At 29.4% G+C, this 17,277-nt stretch overlaps 1 protein-coding gene across 1 annotated transcript; it reads right to left on the bottom strand.

Moving 5' to 3' along the window:
* Window positions 1–7,901: 7,901 nt before the first annotated feature.
* LOC147816619 (protein transport protein Sec61 subunit gamma) lies at window positions 7,902–16,662 on the bottom strand. The gene is made up of 4 exons (XM_087169319.1): window positions 16,596–16,662; window positions 12,644–12,743; window positions 9,848–9,950; window positions 7,902–8,014 (listed from the first exon to the last, which is right to left on the bottom strand). Exons 2-4 carry the CDS (start codon window positions 12,735–12,737, stop codon window positions 8,005–8,007), a joined length of 207 nt encoding a protein of 68 aa, XP_087025445.1. The 5' UTR covers window positions 12,738–12,743; window positions 16,596–16,662; the 3' UTR covers window positions 7,902–8,004.
* Between the last annotated feature and the right edge of the window lie 615 nt (window positions 16,663–17,277).

Here is a 17,277-nt window from a genome sequence, read left to right as displayed (position 1 = left end):
AAAATCAGTTGATTTAAATCAATGGTTTTTTTAAAAAAATCATTTGATTTTAATCATGATTTAAATCGTGATTTAAATCAAGCTGATTTAAATCAACGAACCCTGCATATTCCCCTTAAAAAATTTTTTTTTCCTACATGCAGGAACCTCCAGAATATCGAAAAACACATAAAAAAATAATATATTTTAAAATAAACAAAAAGAAGAAAAGGAAAAATTTTGAAAATTTGACCGTTCCTGGGATTTGAATCCAAGACCCCTCTCTCCTGCAGCGAACTTTCTTGTCTGGTGGCCTACTTATCAGTCCACGATGATACGTGAAGCCTATAGAAAATTGGCCTATAGAAATTAAATTCAGCAGCCTTGTTTGGACCATAGACCCCTACTTAGGGACCGAGTTTGAAAATTATACCTTGATATTAAAGGGAGCTAGAGGGTCTTGAAATTTGATCCTTTCTTGAGCCATTTTATTTTTTTAATCTTTTTTTTTTATTATTCCATTACTATTTCTTTGCTGGACTTCCCACACAGAAAACACCCCATGCATGCTAGAATATCCATAATGTTACAAGAGAAGTCGAAAAAGAGCAAATAAACTGATTTTCCTGGATTTTGCCAGTTTTTTCCCATTTTCCCCTTAAAAAAATTTTTTTTCCTATATGCAGGAACCTCCAGAATATCGAAAAACACATAAAAAAATAATATATTTTAAAATAAACAAAAAAAAAAGAAAAGAAAAATTTTTGAAAATTTGTCCATTCCTGGGATTCGAACCCAGGACCCCTCCCTCCTACAGCGAACTTGCTTGTCTGGTGGCCTACTTATAAGGCCACGGTGATATGTGAAGCCTACCACAGTTTCGCTTCAAAAGCTCTCTCCTCTCATCTTCGCAATATACCTTTAGGGGCCCTCTGTGACCCCGCTAATTAGCCTATAAAAATTATATTCAGCAGCCTTGTTTCGACCATAGACCCCTAATTACGGTCTGAGTTTGAAAATTATATCTTAATATTAAAGGGAGCTAGGGGGTCTTGAAATTTGAACCATTCTCGAGCCATTTTATTTCTTTATTCTTTTTTTTATTATTCCATTATACTTTCTTTGCTGGACTTCACACACAGAAAACACCACATGCATGCTAGAATATCCAAAATGTTACAATAGAAGTCGAAAAAGAGCAAATAAATTGATTTTCCTGGATTTTTACAGTTTTTTCCCATTTTCCTAATAAAAAATTTTTTTTCTTCCTACATGCAGAAACCTCCAGAGTATCGAAAAACACATAAAAAAATAATGTAATTTAAATAAACAAAAAAAAAGAAAAGTTTTTGAAAATTTGACCTTTCCTGGGATTTGAACCCAGGACCCCTCCCTCCTGCAGCGAACTTGCTTGTCTGGCGGCCTACTTATCAGTCCACGGTAATACGTGAAGCCTACCACAGTTTCGCTTCAAAAGCTCTCTCCTCTCATCTTCGCAATATACCTTTAGGGGCCCTCTGTGACCCCGCTAATTAGCCTATAAAAATTATATTCAGCAACCTTTTTTAGACCATAGACCCCTACTTAGGGTCCGAGTTTGAAAATTATACCTTGATATTACAGGGAGCTAGGGGGTCCTGAAATTTGAACCTTTCTCGAGCCATTTTATTTTTTTTAATTCTTTTTTTTTCATTATTCCATTACGCTTTCTTTGCTGGACTTCACACACAGAAAACACCCCATGCATGCTAGAATATCCATAATGTTACAATAGAAGTCGAAAAAGAGCTAATAAACTGATTTTCCTGGATTTTTCCAGTTTTTTCCAATTTTCACAATAAAAATTTTTTTCCCTTCATGCAGGAACCTCCAGATTATCGAAAAACACATAAAAAGAATAATATAATTTAAAATAAACAACGAAAAAAAGAAAATTTATTGAAAATTTGACCGTCCCAGGGATTCGTACCCAGGTCCCCTCTCTCCTGCAGCGAACTTGCTTGTCTGGTGGCCTACTTATCAGTCCACAGTGATACGTCAAGCCTGCCACAGTTTCGCTTCAAAAGCTCTCTCCTCTCATCTTCGCAATATACCATTGGGGGTCCACTGTGATCCCCTAATTGGCCTATAAAAATTATATTCAGCAGCCTTGTTTGGACCATAGACCCCTACTTAGGGACCGAGTTTGAAAATTATGCCTTGATATTAAAGGGAGCTAGGGGGTCTGGAAATTTGATCCTTTCTTGAGCCATTTTATTTTTTTAATCTTTATTTTTAATTATTCCTATATGCTTTCTTTGCTGGACTTCACACACAGAAAACACCACATGCATGCTAGAATATCCAAAATGTTACAATAGAAGTCGAAAAAGAGCAAATAAACTAATTTTCCAGGATTTTTCCAGTTTTTTCCCATTTTCCCAATAAAAATTTCTTTTCCCTACATGCAGGTACCTCCAGAATATCGAAAAACACATAAAAAAATAATATAATTTAATATAACCAATAAAAGAAAAAAAAGAAAATTTTTTGAAAATGTGACCTTTCCTGGGATTCGTGGGCCCACAATGGCTAATATAGCGCGGGGCTGGTATGTGAAGCATGGCGCAGTTGGTAGCGCTGTGGGCAAGGTTGACATGTTATTCCGGAAGTCCTGGGTTCGAAACCCTGCAAGGGTCGCCTTTAGATTTTTTTTATTTACTCTATATTATGTTTTTTAATATACCTTTCAGCATTTTAATGTGAATCAAGTGTGCTGTATATAGAAATAACTATTTTTCTTTTATGAAATAGCGAATAATAGCTAATAAACTGATAAATTTTGGATAATTTTTATTGATTTATTTATTTTATTTTTTTTAACTTCTTTTTCAATATTTTGAAGCGAATAAAGTGTTTTATATTTGAAAAGAATTATTTTTCTTTGTTAAAGAGCGAATAACGGCTGTAAAAGGGACAAAAGTCGTATCAGGAGGCACGCACACATATTAACCGTTACTCCCTATAATATTAACCTATAAATTTCAAACTCTGCCCAAAATTAGAGTTTAATGTAACAAACATTTGCACCAAAGGAATTTTTATAGACCAATTAGTGGGCCCACAATGGCCCAAAATATGTTTTGTTGACTAACCGGGAGAAGATGATTTAAGCTAAATATTCGCAGGGCTGGTTTGTGAAGCGTGGCGCAGTTGGTAGCGCTGTGGGCAAGGTTGACATGTTATTCCGGAAGTTCTGGGTTCGAAACCTTGCAAGGGTCGACTTTAGATTTTTTTTATTTATTCTATATTATGTTTTTTAATATACTTTTCAGCATTTTAACGTGAATCAAGTGTGCTGTATATAGAAATAACTACTTTTCCTTTATGAAATAGCGAATAATAGCTAATAAACTGATAAATTTTAGATAATTTTTATTTTTTTATTCATTTAATTTTATTTTATTTTTTTTAGCTTCTTTTTCAATATTTTGAAGCGAATAAAGTGTTCTATATTTGAAAAGAATTATTTTTCCTAGTTAAAGAGCGAATAATGGCTGAAAAAGGGACAAAAGTCGTATCAGGAGGCACGCACACATCACGCCCCGTTACTCTCTATAATATTAACCTATAAATTTCAAGCTCGGCCCGAAATTAGAGTTTAATGTAACAAACAATTGCACCAAAGGAATTTTTATAGACCAATTATTGGGCCCACAATGGCCCAAAATATGTTTTGTTGACTAACCGGGAGGAGGTGCTTTAAGCTAAATATTCGCGGGGCTGGAATGCGAAGCGTGGCGCAGTTGGTAGCGCTGTAGGCAAGGTTGATATGTAGTCCCGGAAAACCTGGGTTCGAAACCCTGCAAGGGTCGACTTTAATTTTTTTTTATTTATTTTATATTATGTTTTTTAATATACTTTTCAACAATTTAAAGTGAATCAAGTGTTCTGTAAATAGAAATAATTATTTTTCCTTTATGAAATGGCGAATAATAGCTAATAAACTGATAAATTTTGGATAATTTTTATTTATTTATTTATTTTATATTATGTTATTTTTTTAACTTCTTTTTCTATATTTTTACGTGAATAATTTGTTCTATAACCGAATGTGTTCTATATATGTAAGCAAAAAATCGACGATTCATAATGTGATCTCATATATAGCAATTTGCTTCTAAGAGAACGCTATATCGCAAAAGCCCTTCACAGCACTCTTTTACACGAAATTTAAATTTTGCATTACAGAAAGTGATTTTAGGCAGACTTTAAGCAAACCATAATGTATCAAATGTTGATTTTTTTTCAAAATACAAACGAATTAAGGCAGGAAAAGTCAGGATTATGCAGAGGGGAAATAATCCCACAATAATTTGTTTGCAATTTGGTAGATTTTTTCCAGGAATTGAAACTTTAAGGTTTACTTGAACTCAATTTTCCCTGAATTTTTAAATAATAACGGGTATAATTTGCTTAAACAATTTAAGAGTTTGTTTCAGCAATAATTAGCTCTTAATGCGATTAAAAAAAACGCACACAATTACATCAATAATTAAAACTTCTAATTAAACAAATTCTTAAAAATAACCATCATCAACTCACAATGTGTTAAAGAACGAAAGAATTTGGTAAAATAAAATTAAATCATTTCTAAGTATTATGCATCTATAATTATACTATTAAATTTAGATTTTTATTAAAAATGCTTGCGATTAAAAACATGTAATGCAGTAGTTAATTTTCATAATTTAAGTAGGCACAGGCGAAAAATGTTTATTGTTTTCACGTGGAGACATAAATATAATTGAAACTAGAGTTGTTAAACTGTTGAGGCTTGATTAAAATATAGGGACGGAACAGCAGCGCGCGCAAGCATTTTGGAGTAGAGAAAATGCATTTTGAAACAAGCAAATTTGAATTTTTGGAGAAAATAATTTTTATAATCGGAGCAGCATTATGCTTGTAAGATAAAATTTTCGAGCACATTTGAGCAGAAATTTCCAATCCTTAAAATAGTTTACCCAATTTTTAGCGTTAATTTTCTGTTACCTACATAGGATTTGAAGAAGATAAAACAAAAATAAACAAAACAATGGTAAAATTATAGAACACTAGAATTCACTTTTTTTGCTTTTAATACCTATCTGAATGAAGTATAATTTTCATGAATTTATTGTAATTAAAAAAAAGTAAATTTCGTTGCCAAAAACTGTTGGTCTAGTTTCTAGTACCTTTAAGTAAATTCAGAAGTTTCTGACGCATACGGCAGAATTTTTTTCCCTGTGGCAGAATTTTTTCGAGCTTCTGCGACAAACCTCTCGAGCATTAATATCTTTCTCCAGGATATTTTTAATAATAACAAATATACATGTTACTAGTTTAAAGTAACAGAAATGTTGTGCTTACAAAAAAAAAAAAAGCTATTTGTTGGTGTTGTAGTTCATTTACGTAGCTCTAGAGCTGCACAATGGGCTATTGGCGACGGTCTGGGAAACATCCCTGAGGATGATCCGAAGACATGCCATCACAATTTTCATCCTCTGCAGAGGGGATGGCACCCCCGCTTCGGTAGCCCAACGATCTGCACGCGAAGTCGAGCACTTCACGGTAGCACAGTTTAACGAGGACCCATACCGCACACCCTCGGTCCCTACGCAGACTGATCCAAGTTGTCACCCACCCGCACACTGACCGCAGCCAGTGATGCTTGACTTCGGTGATCTGCTGGGAACTGTGTCTTAACGATCAGTCCACTGCGGGACAAAAGCTATTTGGATAAAATAAAATCTAATATAATTCTTATAATTGAATATGTAATATTTTTTTCTAATTATGGGCGATATTCTCATATTTTGTAGAGGAAAAAACACTAATTACTTCATTTTTCATATTATGTAAATCATGACATGATATCCGTAACAGTAATTACCGAAAAAAAATATATACTGAAAAATCACACGATAATCGAACTCTTCAAAAAGGGGTTACTAAATGTGTGTTCTGTTTCGAGATTTGGTTGTTGTAAAAATTAATATCGTATTAAAAATATTGTATCTGAAAAACTATGTGGAAATCAATAACAATAACTGCTAAAAAAGAGATGGAATCATTGAGTTAAAAATTATATATTCAAATGCGCAATTTGATTTTCCCATACTGTCAGAAATATATCAGGATATTTAAAAGCTACGTGAAAATCAATATCAATAACTGCTGAAAATGCAATCGAAACGTTGCATGGATTTATGATACTGTCGGTTTAAATTGAGCGCGTCAAAAAGAGATTATTCAAATGCGCAATTCGAATTTTATGTGTAGAAATACTATAAACTGAGAAATAAGCAAAATTTTAAAAATCCCGTGGAATTAGGTAACACTAACAAAATTTAATCGAAGACAAATCTTCACATTAAAAGTAAATAAATAAATAATTGATTTTGAATTCCGCGTATAATTAAATTGCATAAAAAACACCGGGATATGTTTTTTTTTTTTTAAAAAAGAAAATTCCTAGCAATAACTGTCGGATATTAGGAGTTATTTTTTAAAATTTCGCGATTTCGTTTTTTTTAGTCTTTATCTGATTTTATTATTCTCGAATAAGAATAAAAATTTGCTGGCCCCTCCGATGCACGAAAAAGTTATCTTTTGAATATTATTCTGGAGTGAAAAACACAATATTTCGAAAATTTCTTACTTTATTATTCTCAAATGAGAACAGAAAAATTATGAAAATTTCTTTCCCCTTCGATGCATGAGAATGGCATCGTTTGAATATAATTTTGGTGGGAAAAAATATTTTTCGCTAATTTCTACAGAAAAGAAAACTAAATTTCTTACTTTGTTATTCTCAAATGAGAATAAAAAAATTCTTTCCCCTTCGATGCATGAGAATGGCATCTTTTGAATATAATTCTGGTGGGAAAAAATATTTTTCGCAAATTTCTACAGAAAAGAAAACCAAAATTCCTTACTTCATTTTTCTCAAATGAGAATTGAAAAATCACGAGCATTTTTTTCCTCCAATATGCAAAAAAAAAAAAAAAAATCCGTTAACATAATTCTGGAGGGGGAAAAAATGCTTTGAAAATTTCTGTAGAAAAGAAAACCAACTTTTTTTAAATCATTGCCATTTTTTCTCTATTTGCCATTATTCTCCATCAAGTATAAAAAAATCACGAATATTTCTTTCTCTCAAGGCAGGAAAAGCATGTTTTGAATATAATTACCTGGAGAAAAAACTTTTCATAATTTCAACAGAAAATTTTTACTTCCCACCTAAGGGAAAAAATCTTTGTAAGAGCTTTTAACATTCTATATAAATGTTGCTGTAATTCGTTTTTTTTTATATTACAGATATTTTTTTTTCTGAAAAAAATATTAATACTCGATTTTAGAAAAATTTTAGCTAGAATTTTCTGATTGTAGCCTTTTAAGAATATTCCATTCAGTATTCTCCAAGTATTTCCCAAGAAGTACTAAGAAAATCATCACTCTACAGGTATTTGGATCAGGCGTTTTTTCTAACTTTTTAATAAAGTGTAAAACTTTTAGAGACTTGATGGACCAACAATAAATTATGTCGTGAAATAAATAATGAACAAGTGCTTCTATTTAAAGAAATAAGTCATCAGCTTGTAACTTCTATTGATTGGTGATCACTTTTTTTATATTATAAACAATAACTGCAGAAAATTTCATTGACTTAGCTTAAACGGAAACATGAATTTTTTTTGTTTAAAAAAAAACCTTATAAATAATTTAGATTATAATTTAAGAACAGAATGTTTTGAAATAATAACAAGTAATATTTTAGAACCTATTTGGACAAGAGGGAACAGCTAAATAAATATGAATTTTCATGTTTTACAAACAATAAAGTAACTGAATTATTCAGTGGATTTTCTACAGTGTTTTCCAAGTATTAAAAAATGCTAATATTTAGTAAAAACTTTTTATTTCATCATTTTACATAGAATTTTACAACATTTAAAACATATGGAGAACAGATGAAAAGCGAAGAAATCTGCAATATTCACATGTTCAGGATCCCCTAAAAATAAATTATACATTTCAGTTAATCAGGAATCAATGGAAAATTTCATTGTAAGTGATGAAAAGATATACAAACAGTTGATCAACCAAAAAATATTAATTTTATTCACAGAAAAAAAATACCCTCATCTACAATGAAAAATAAGTAATTTGTTACAGCTCAGAGTGAACAATTTCCCTCCCTTAATCAAACAATATATATAATTTTTAGAATCTTAAAATAATAGGTTTTTAATTTGATAAGATGTGCATCGAATTATGAACTTGTGGAAGAATGTACATTATATTCATTTCAGACACCCACAGGGTGACATTTCGATTAGCTTATTTAAAATTTTATACATCGCTTATTCAAATTTATATATATATATATAAAAAGTGATGAAATTAGAGGTGAAAAAACCTATAACTGAAAGATTAAAATTGGTTTATTCAAATAGAACTGAATTCTTTTTATAAAGAAGACAAAAGCATAAGTTGAAGTTTTGCAGATAGGGCAGTAACCTTTCTGATATTAATCAGCTTAGAATCATTGAAATGTTCTCCTGAACTACAGCCAAAAATAAAGATTAAAACTTAGCATGCATAATTCCAAGGTAAAAAAAAAAAAAAAAAAGTCACAATAAAAATATCACTTCCATTAAATTATCAATGTATAAATGTTTCTTTTCAGAAGTACAAATAGTTTTGAGCAAGAAAAATAAAATTACTGCGTAACCATTTTAAAATTAAAACATAGTTTTTTTTAGCCTCTTTTTGAAAAAAAATTGGGCTTCACTATTGAATGCTTGATCATAACTTGTGAAATTGGGGTGTCTGTGATTTTCAGACACAGAAATAACTCCAAAAATTTTAATGTGACTGTGTGAATATTTAACTGTCAAAATGTGAATTTCTAACAGTAGACGATAGTAATGAAAAAAAGTTTTGAAAGTTGATTCAATCGCTTTTGTCTAGTCAAGTTGGTTCAACATCAATTGAAAGTTTTTAGATATCCATTCTTATCATTGAAATGTGCTAGGCGACGAAAAGTATGCAAAACTAGTCACCTATCACTGAAAGACTTCAATTACTAAAAATGCCATTTTCTGTACAGCTGTGGTTTGCATTAATATCAGTTTTCAATTTGGAAGGATCGATCAATACTATTAAGTATTGATTCCTCTTAGTTATAAATTTTGGATAAATATTTCAAGATTACATACAGGTTTCCAAGTTTATTGTAAAAAATATAAGCAGAGTGGAAATCAATAACAAAATAAAATCTGTATGTTACACAATATTTTCAAACATATTTTTAGTTTTGTCCCAAATTGAGACATGCATGCATTACAGTTTTTAATAATTTATATTGATTAGAATATCAAAATAGTTATATAAATATATATGTACATAATAGAAAAGTTAATTACAGAGAAAACTATGCTTAGAAATTTAATGACTGATGTACCAATACATAAGAAAAAAAAAAAAAAATCACAGACCAAACCAAGGACTGCAAATTGATTTAAGCTATTGAAGACATTATCTCCAAAACACTAAGATACTCAATGTGCTCTGTTTTAAACAAATTTTATAAATCATATTTATTGAGTAATTTTGTAAGTCATTTATATATTCAATTATTACATTTAAAATATTACTGCCTAAGCAATACAGCTTAAGTTATATTTTAGAGCTGCAATAAAAGTAAGTAATTTTATATTCAGTGCTATGCCTTTTTATTAACAAGATAAATACTTGTACATTTTAAGACATAATTGCTCTAAGCAGTTAAGTTCAACTATATTTCTTCTACATCTTTATTAATAACTTGAAATATTTTACTTACACAATAATGTTATTGATAGGAATATGGATTAACTTAACAAAGAAGCCAATGAATCCCATGATAGCAAATCCAATAGCTGTAGCCATGGCTATTTTTTGAAATTCTGGAAAGAAAAAAAAATTACCATAAGGCAAGCATAATTTTAAAAATCAATGCAAAACACTAAAATAATACATAATTAAACAATAATCAGGAATCTATTGTTTAAAAAGATATAAAATTTTTTAATATACAGTAGGAAACCGATTAACCGGAACGATCAGGACCATCGCTATTCCGGATAACTGATTTTTCCGGTTTTCTGAATCGCTACAGAAAGTCGTTTTTTTTATTGTTAAACCCAACTAAAAAAAAAAATATTTGGAAATAATCTTAAAAAAACGAAGTAATACACTAACGATTATTTCCAAAATGATGCTAGGGTAAACATCTTTCAAAAAAGAAAGAAAAATCCTAAAATCTTATGAGGGAAAATTTTTTTTAAAAAAAAATAGCGGGAAAATTTATCAAATTTCGTTCCGGTATTTTGATTTTCCGGTTTTCTGATTTCCGGATAACGGGTTCTGTACTGTACTTAAAACTGTTTCAACTTAAATGATTTTATGGGCATATTAAGGAGTATTAGTTGGAGAAGGATATTGACTAAGTCCTTCTAAAGATGAGATATTGTTTTCTTAATATTGAAGACAATTATTTGATTCATTACAACTCTATAATTGAATAAAATCATTTAGTGAATATCTATTGATATAAATTAAACTACTAAGTGTCAGGAAAACCTTATTATGGGGAAAAAAATCAATCTGTTTCACGATCACTGTTTCTGGGGAAAATAATAATCACCTAAGTTTTAATAAATTTTTTTTTTTTTTTTAAAAATTTGAGACATGGACAAGAATGTTTGTACACTTTACTAAAGTATAACTACATTTACTTAATAATAGTTTTTGTTTAATCTAACAAAATAAGTGTCTTTTAAACTGCTTTCTGTATTTTCCATTTCAAAGATGGGTTTCAAAATGTGCACATTTCTGCAAAGATCCCCTCCATCTCTTAATAATAAATATTTTGAGTTATTTTATTTTTCTTTGATATAAAAATAGTGTAAGCTTTTGTTTAATTGTTTCACATCTACTGTAAACATTGTTATTGATTATAGGAAACTATATCAAATGTTGCCCCTACAGATGGGGTAATTATTGATCACTGGGGTAATTCCTGATCATTATCATTTATTCTTATAAATAGTATAAAAAAATAGCTAATTGTCTTTTCTTAAATAACAGTTCATATTTATTAGGTGGAACAACTATTAAATATATTTTAACTGTAATCACAAAATTTGTTTTTAACTCTATACAAAACAAATGTGTTCTGATTTTCACCATTTCTGGTTTGTCTTACCTTCCTTCTACCTTAATTTTATGTGTGTACATTGTTAGAATAATTTTCAGTTTATAAATAAACCTAATATAAATATGGTGAGAAATTATAAGCCTAAAAAGGATACTAAACTTCTAGAAAGCAAAATCAGTGAATTTCTTTTAATGATTGAAAATGAAAATTTCAGTGTGAGAGCTGTTGATTTACCTTACTTAACTTTACACTCTCACTTAATGGAGTTAAAAAGTCCAGCAAAATTAACCCATGTGGGAACTCTTTCTTATATTCCAGCAGAACACGAGAACGAGTTGGTTGCTTGCCTAAAATATATGACACAATGCAAAGATTTTTGAAAAATTTAAAGTGTTAATCTTTATTCTTGCTTTTAAATAAATCGTTTTATTAGCTGCTTAAACATATATTTTTGGTTTATTTGTTTTGTCTTGATGTCTTATTTGTTCATTACCATTGTATAATTATTTTTAAACAGCTCCTTTACTATAAAAACTGGTGATCAGTAATTACCCCAAAAGTGATCAGGAATTACCCCAGAAATGATCAAGAGAAGGGGTAATTCCTGATCATTAAAAATTTAAAATTCTTTAAATTCTAATTAGATTTTCAAACAAAAGAAGGTAGCATAGGACTTCTCTCATAAACCCTCAAACTTCCAGTAAATATTAAAATTCTATCTTGAATATCTTTTTTCACAAAATAGATGTTTGCATTTTTTGATCAGGAATTACCCCAGGTCACCCTACATTAAAGCTTCCAAACCTTTAGCATTTTTGAGCACATGAATAAATCCTCAACTTAGTCATATGTGAAAACAATCCATCTCATGTCATTTAAGAAACTAAAAAGTCCAATTTTTTTTTTAGCTAAAAAATTTATTGTACTATCAGACTGGTACTTTTAAAATAATATTTTTATACTTCATCTGAATACATGAAATTTTTCATTCAGATTCAATATCCTAATTTCATTTAACTTTTCTTTTCTTTTTGGGAAAAAATTCCTCCTTTTTATATTTATAAAATGAATAATTTATAAGGAATTAGGCAATTAGGTGCTACATAATATATAGAATTTTGCCATTCTGATATAACTTATAACCAATACTTCTATATTTTTGATCCTCAATCATGGTCAAACCAGATAATAGTTTAATATATACAATGTTCATTAAAACATTTCTATCAACATGCTAGGAAAATGTTGATAAAAATTATTAAAAACGACCATAACAATAATATTTCTAAATGTAAGGTTTACAGTCAAGCACCATTTACAGAGTTAACCCAGAGTACATTAAAAACCCAGAATATTTAAACATGCAAAATTCACTTAAAAGCATTTAATTTAAAATGTCCAATATTAAATCAGTAAACATTAAATTTAAATATTGTATACCTTTCCTGTCAGGCTTTGTACATCTTTTTACGAGTCGCAGGGAGTCTTTGGCGAACTGTCGTCCAGGGTCAATAAAAGACATTACTTGATCCATTTTTACCTTGAAATATATATGAAAAAACTTTCAGGAAATATATCAATGTTTAATGGATTGGTTAAATAAAACTGAAAACTACAATTTCATTTAATGTTTTACTTTTTTTATTCAATTAAACAGGAAACAAATATTTGTGATGATAGGAATAACAAAATAAATTACTTTAAAAATACAAATTCCCTTTTTAAAAACCTATCTGAATTTATAGTTATCATCTGTATCACAGATTTCAGGTGATAACAAGACTTGATTCATTTTTATACATATACTGCCCATTCCCTACAATCCCTGTGGCAGAATTTTTTCTGGCTTTCTGCGACAAACCTAACTAGAACCAATATCTTTCTGCAAGATATTTTTATTGTTATAAATATATGTGTAATGAATTTATAATAATAGATGAACTCCGTGTTTATAAAAAAAGCCTACATGCATTGAGTAAAACTGTAGATTTTTTTCTTCTTAATTTCATAATATAAGTTTAAATTTGCATAATCTTCGACAATAAAGAAAAATTATAAATGTATAGATCTGCAGACAAAAATGCTTATTAGAGCATAAATAAAGATTACTCAGAACCTGTAATAAGATAGAATTTAAATATAGCTAAGAGTGGACAAAAATATTAAATTTATAAAACAAGATAACTGAATTTGAAATCAGTTTAAAACAGTAGGATTTAATGTTTCATTATAGTTGTTATATCAGGTTCAGAAACAAATCAGGTGAAAAAAATAATATTAAAGTTGAGTAATCAAAATTAAAATAATAGAATTGACTATAACCGAATTTCAAAAGCAAAAAAATAAATGCAATCTTTGTTTAAATTTTTTTCTATATGAAAACAATTTCAGATTAATTAGATTCGATTAATATTGTACTGACTTATTGAAATATTTTTTTTTTTAAAACAAGAAGGTAAATAAAACTTTTTTCGTGACCAGATTAAGTTCAGAACGAAAAAAATAGACAGCGCTTGTGATTTGTAACAGAAGTCCCACTGTATTGTGTAAATATATAGCATTGATTCCACACGAAGTACGCAGACGCGGTTTCCGACTCAATACGCTCAAGTCTATTCAACATCTCGAAACGAAATAGTCTTCATCAGTACTGAAACATCGGTATTTGGATGCGATTTTTTTCGCATGCGTATGGAAACCTGTCTGAAAGTGATTCGACAGAAAATATTTTCCACCAATCTGGTTTTCATTCGCATGCCAAAAAATCGTAGATAGTGAGATATCTTTCACGCTTTAATTCATTTATCGTTAGATTGTGAGTGTTTTTTTATATCGACGACTTAATTCGAAGGATATAGGCATTTTATCTTTAAAAAAATATATTTATGTATAGTTATTTTTTTACCTTTCACTGCTTCTAAAATTTCTTGATTTGGAGATGCTGTTTCATCCTTACTATCGACATCGCTACTAGTAAGAATATTTGGTTCGAATCTAGAATGTTTTTTTTTTCTATATTAGAAGCTTTGTTCCTCTTTTCCTGTCGCTTTCCAGAAAAAAAATCTCTGATATCGCTAGATGTCGACTTCCATCTTATTTCTTTTTCGAAATGCCGCCTTGAAAAATGAGTTTTCAAATTTTTTTAATTATTGCTGCTTCACAAGAGCAACAAATAACCTTTTCACTAGACATGATTTTTTTAAAAAAAGAATCTTTGAGCGCATGAAATTTTCTACATAAGTGCAAAATATATAAAACGCTCTGTTCTCATAAGACACAAAGCAAATTACTGCACCAGCAATAGAGGCCGAAATTGGCAAATTTCCATAAATAGCTTAATAAAGGGAAAAAAATTTCCCCCTTTTTTTATCCAGTTTGTGTTGGAGATTAACGGAGGATCACAAGCGCTTTCCTCTTCAGCTGTACGCTTGAAAAACAATTCTGTACGAAAAAAATCTTGCAGAACCATTATTGCTTCTGCAGAAATTTTCTGTTTCTGTAGAAATTATATTTTTGTAAAACAGCTACTGTTTCTGCAGAATCTTTTTTGAAAACTTTTTTTTCTGCCAAACCGAAATTTTTTATTTCCCAAATAAAAAAATCTTTCTGCAAGAACTCAGTCGCTTTCTGCGACAATGTCGCTGTGTCGCCGTGTTTCTGCCACGGGGCCTACAATCGATATTGTACTAGTAGAGTTCTATACATAGGTGCCAGGATGGGAGGTCGCAGATAGCAATGTCATAGATTTTCGTTAATCGGTAAATTTTGTCTGGCATATTTAAAAAAATTTGGATTTTTAATGATAAAATTCAGATTGCAGTAAAATTGTAATTTTTGTCAATTTTGTACTCTTATGGAAAAAAAAATAAAGGCTTAAAAAATAATTTTTTCTCTCTCCTTACATTGCTAGAACACAACAAATGCGTCACAATATCAGGGGTATGTCTAGGTTTTCCTGAGAAGTACCTATTTTGTGAACATTTAGACATAATTTGTGAAAATTTAGGCATAATTTGTAAAAACTTAATATATTTATAAATCAACACAAAAATATGGATTTATCGTTTCTTACGGGGGATACAAAAATAAAATTTTAAGAAAAAGTATTTTGTGAAACTACCGTTTCCCCTAAAGTTGAATTTTTGAAGGTACCGCTATACGATAGCAAATTTAACCTAGAAAGACCCCTGAATATGGACTTATTTTAATGAAAGGAATATTTGGTATTCATCGAGAAAAGCTGGTCACTAAATTTTTTTGTAATTGGGTTTGTGAGAAATGATGTTACTGATCAACGAATTAGTTTTATTTCATTTATCCAAGGATCAAACTTAGTGAAAAAGAGTTTATCTACAGATCAGTCTCTTAAAGTTTTAAAAAATAGTTTATATTTGTGACAAAACTATTTTTAAGATTACAGTTCCAAAACTAATAAAATGTTATTCTTCAAAAGCTTAAACAACACATTTCCCTTTTCATTTGTTAATTTTAATTATATGTTTAACAAGATATCATGAGCAGTAAGTTTTCTAAAATAGTTTAATGCTTATGATATATATAAAAATTATTTCAAGTATAAGAGTAAAATAACAATTAAATGGAATTCAAAACATATCCGATAATAACCAGTGCATACCTGCCAACTTTTACGCATTTGGCGTAAAATTTTATTTTTATATTTAAAGTGGTAGTAAATATATACTATATTTACTTTTATAAACTTAATTTTGAAATGATTTTGATCACCACTATTCTTAAAAAAATTAAGCATATATATTAATATGCGTTACTATCAGGGTTGTCAGCTGATGTTCCTTCAAACACAACGTATTTTTTTGCTTACAATTGAAATTTTAATTCCATTTTACTACCACTGGGAAAAATCGTAATGGAAGGGATTAAAAGTTGGCAGGTATGCCAGTGTAGTCAAACAGTACAATAAGCCATAAATCTTCAATAACTATGTGGATCAAAAATCTCATATTTCGCAGGAATTCTAATTTTTATTATTGATTAGAAAATATAAAGATGGAATTGTGATTTAATCGCTATAAAATAAATCAAACTATTCATTTAATTTAATTTCTTTCCTATGTGATTTAAAATTTTTGGATGAACTATTGATTATACATTTACAGGAAATGAGCTAATTGTTAAACAATTATACATATGCTTATCTTCGGACGATTAATAATTCAAATTTTATAGACATCACTTCACTGTTTAAATAAGATGCATACAGTATTTATTTTTAAAAGTTTGAAACTATGTATAAGCAATTATCACTAATCTTGCAGGAAGGCATTAAAAATATACAACAACGTAATTTTTATGATGTACACTACTATTATCTCTATGATACAAAAAATACATTATTTAACAAGTAACTTACAAGATAGAAAGCAAGTGAAAATTTCAAAAACTAATACTACTTCACGTGAATTAATCTATAATGATGAGAGAAACTGACGTTGTTGACACTGATTGAACACGTAGACCGTATTCGTGTCCGTGACGTAAGTTCTCAAACGATTAAATTCAATATTTAATCGATTAAAGCGTTTATTTCCAAAGCGAACGAAAGCGGTAAAAACGCATGCGTTTCAACCGTTTGAATGCAAAAGCATCTTTGCCAAGAGAAGCATAATTTTAATTAGAGATTTTACAGGAACCCTCATCATTTCTTAACAATCTTTTTTAACAAAAAGAAAAAAAAATAAAGATGGACGAGATGAATTAATGATTAAGATGAACTGCATGCGTAAATCGCATTGATGAACGATCGCATATGCGAATCATGAAATGCTCTAATTTGCCTTTTGCATCTGAAAATATAGTTTCGAAATTTCTTTGAATTCAATTGTTGAAATATTTTACCAATTTATATTCATAGGTTCCAGGTGAATGTTTAAATATCTAGATATTATTCAACATTTCGTTTGAATGAAGTAATTTAGGATATAAAACCACGCATGTGCATTTTCTGCAAATTTTTGGACATTTAAGCTTTGCTTAATTATTTCTAACTTTTTAAATATTATGACAAATCAATTAGAAATAAATTAACAGAATTC

This window comes from Parasteatoda tepidariorum, chromosome 1, assembly GCF_982258835.1.
Source record: "Parasteatoda tepidariorum strain Cologne lab strain chromosome 1, Ptep-v5.0, whole genome shotgun sequence".
NCBI lineage: Eukaryota > Metazoa > Arthropoda > Arachnida > Araneae > Theridiidae > Parasteatoda > Parasteatoda tepidariorum.
Note: the sequence above shows the minus strand (reverse complement) of the source record. Positions and strands in the feature narration are given on the sequence as shown.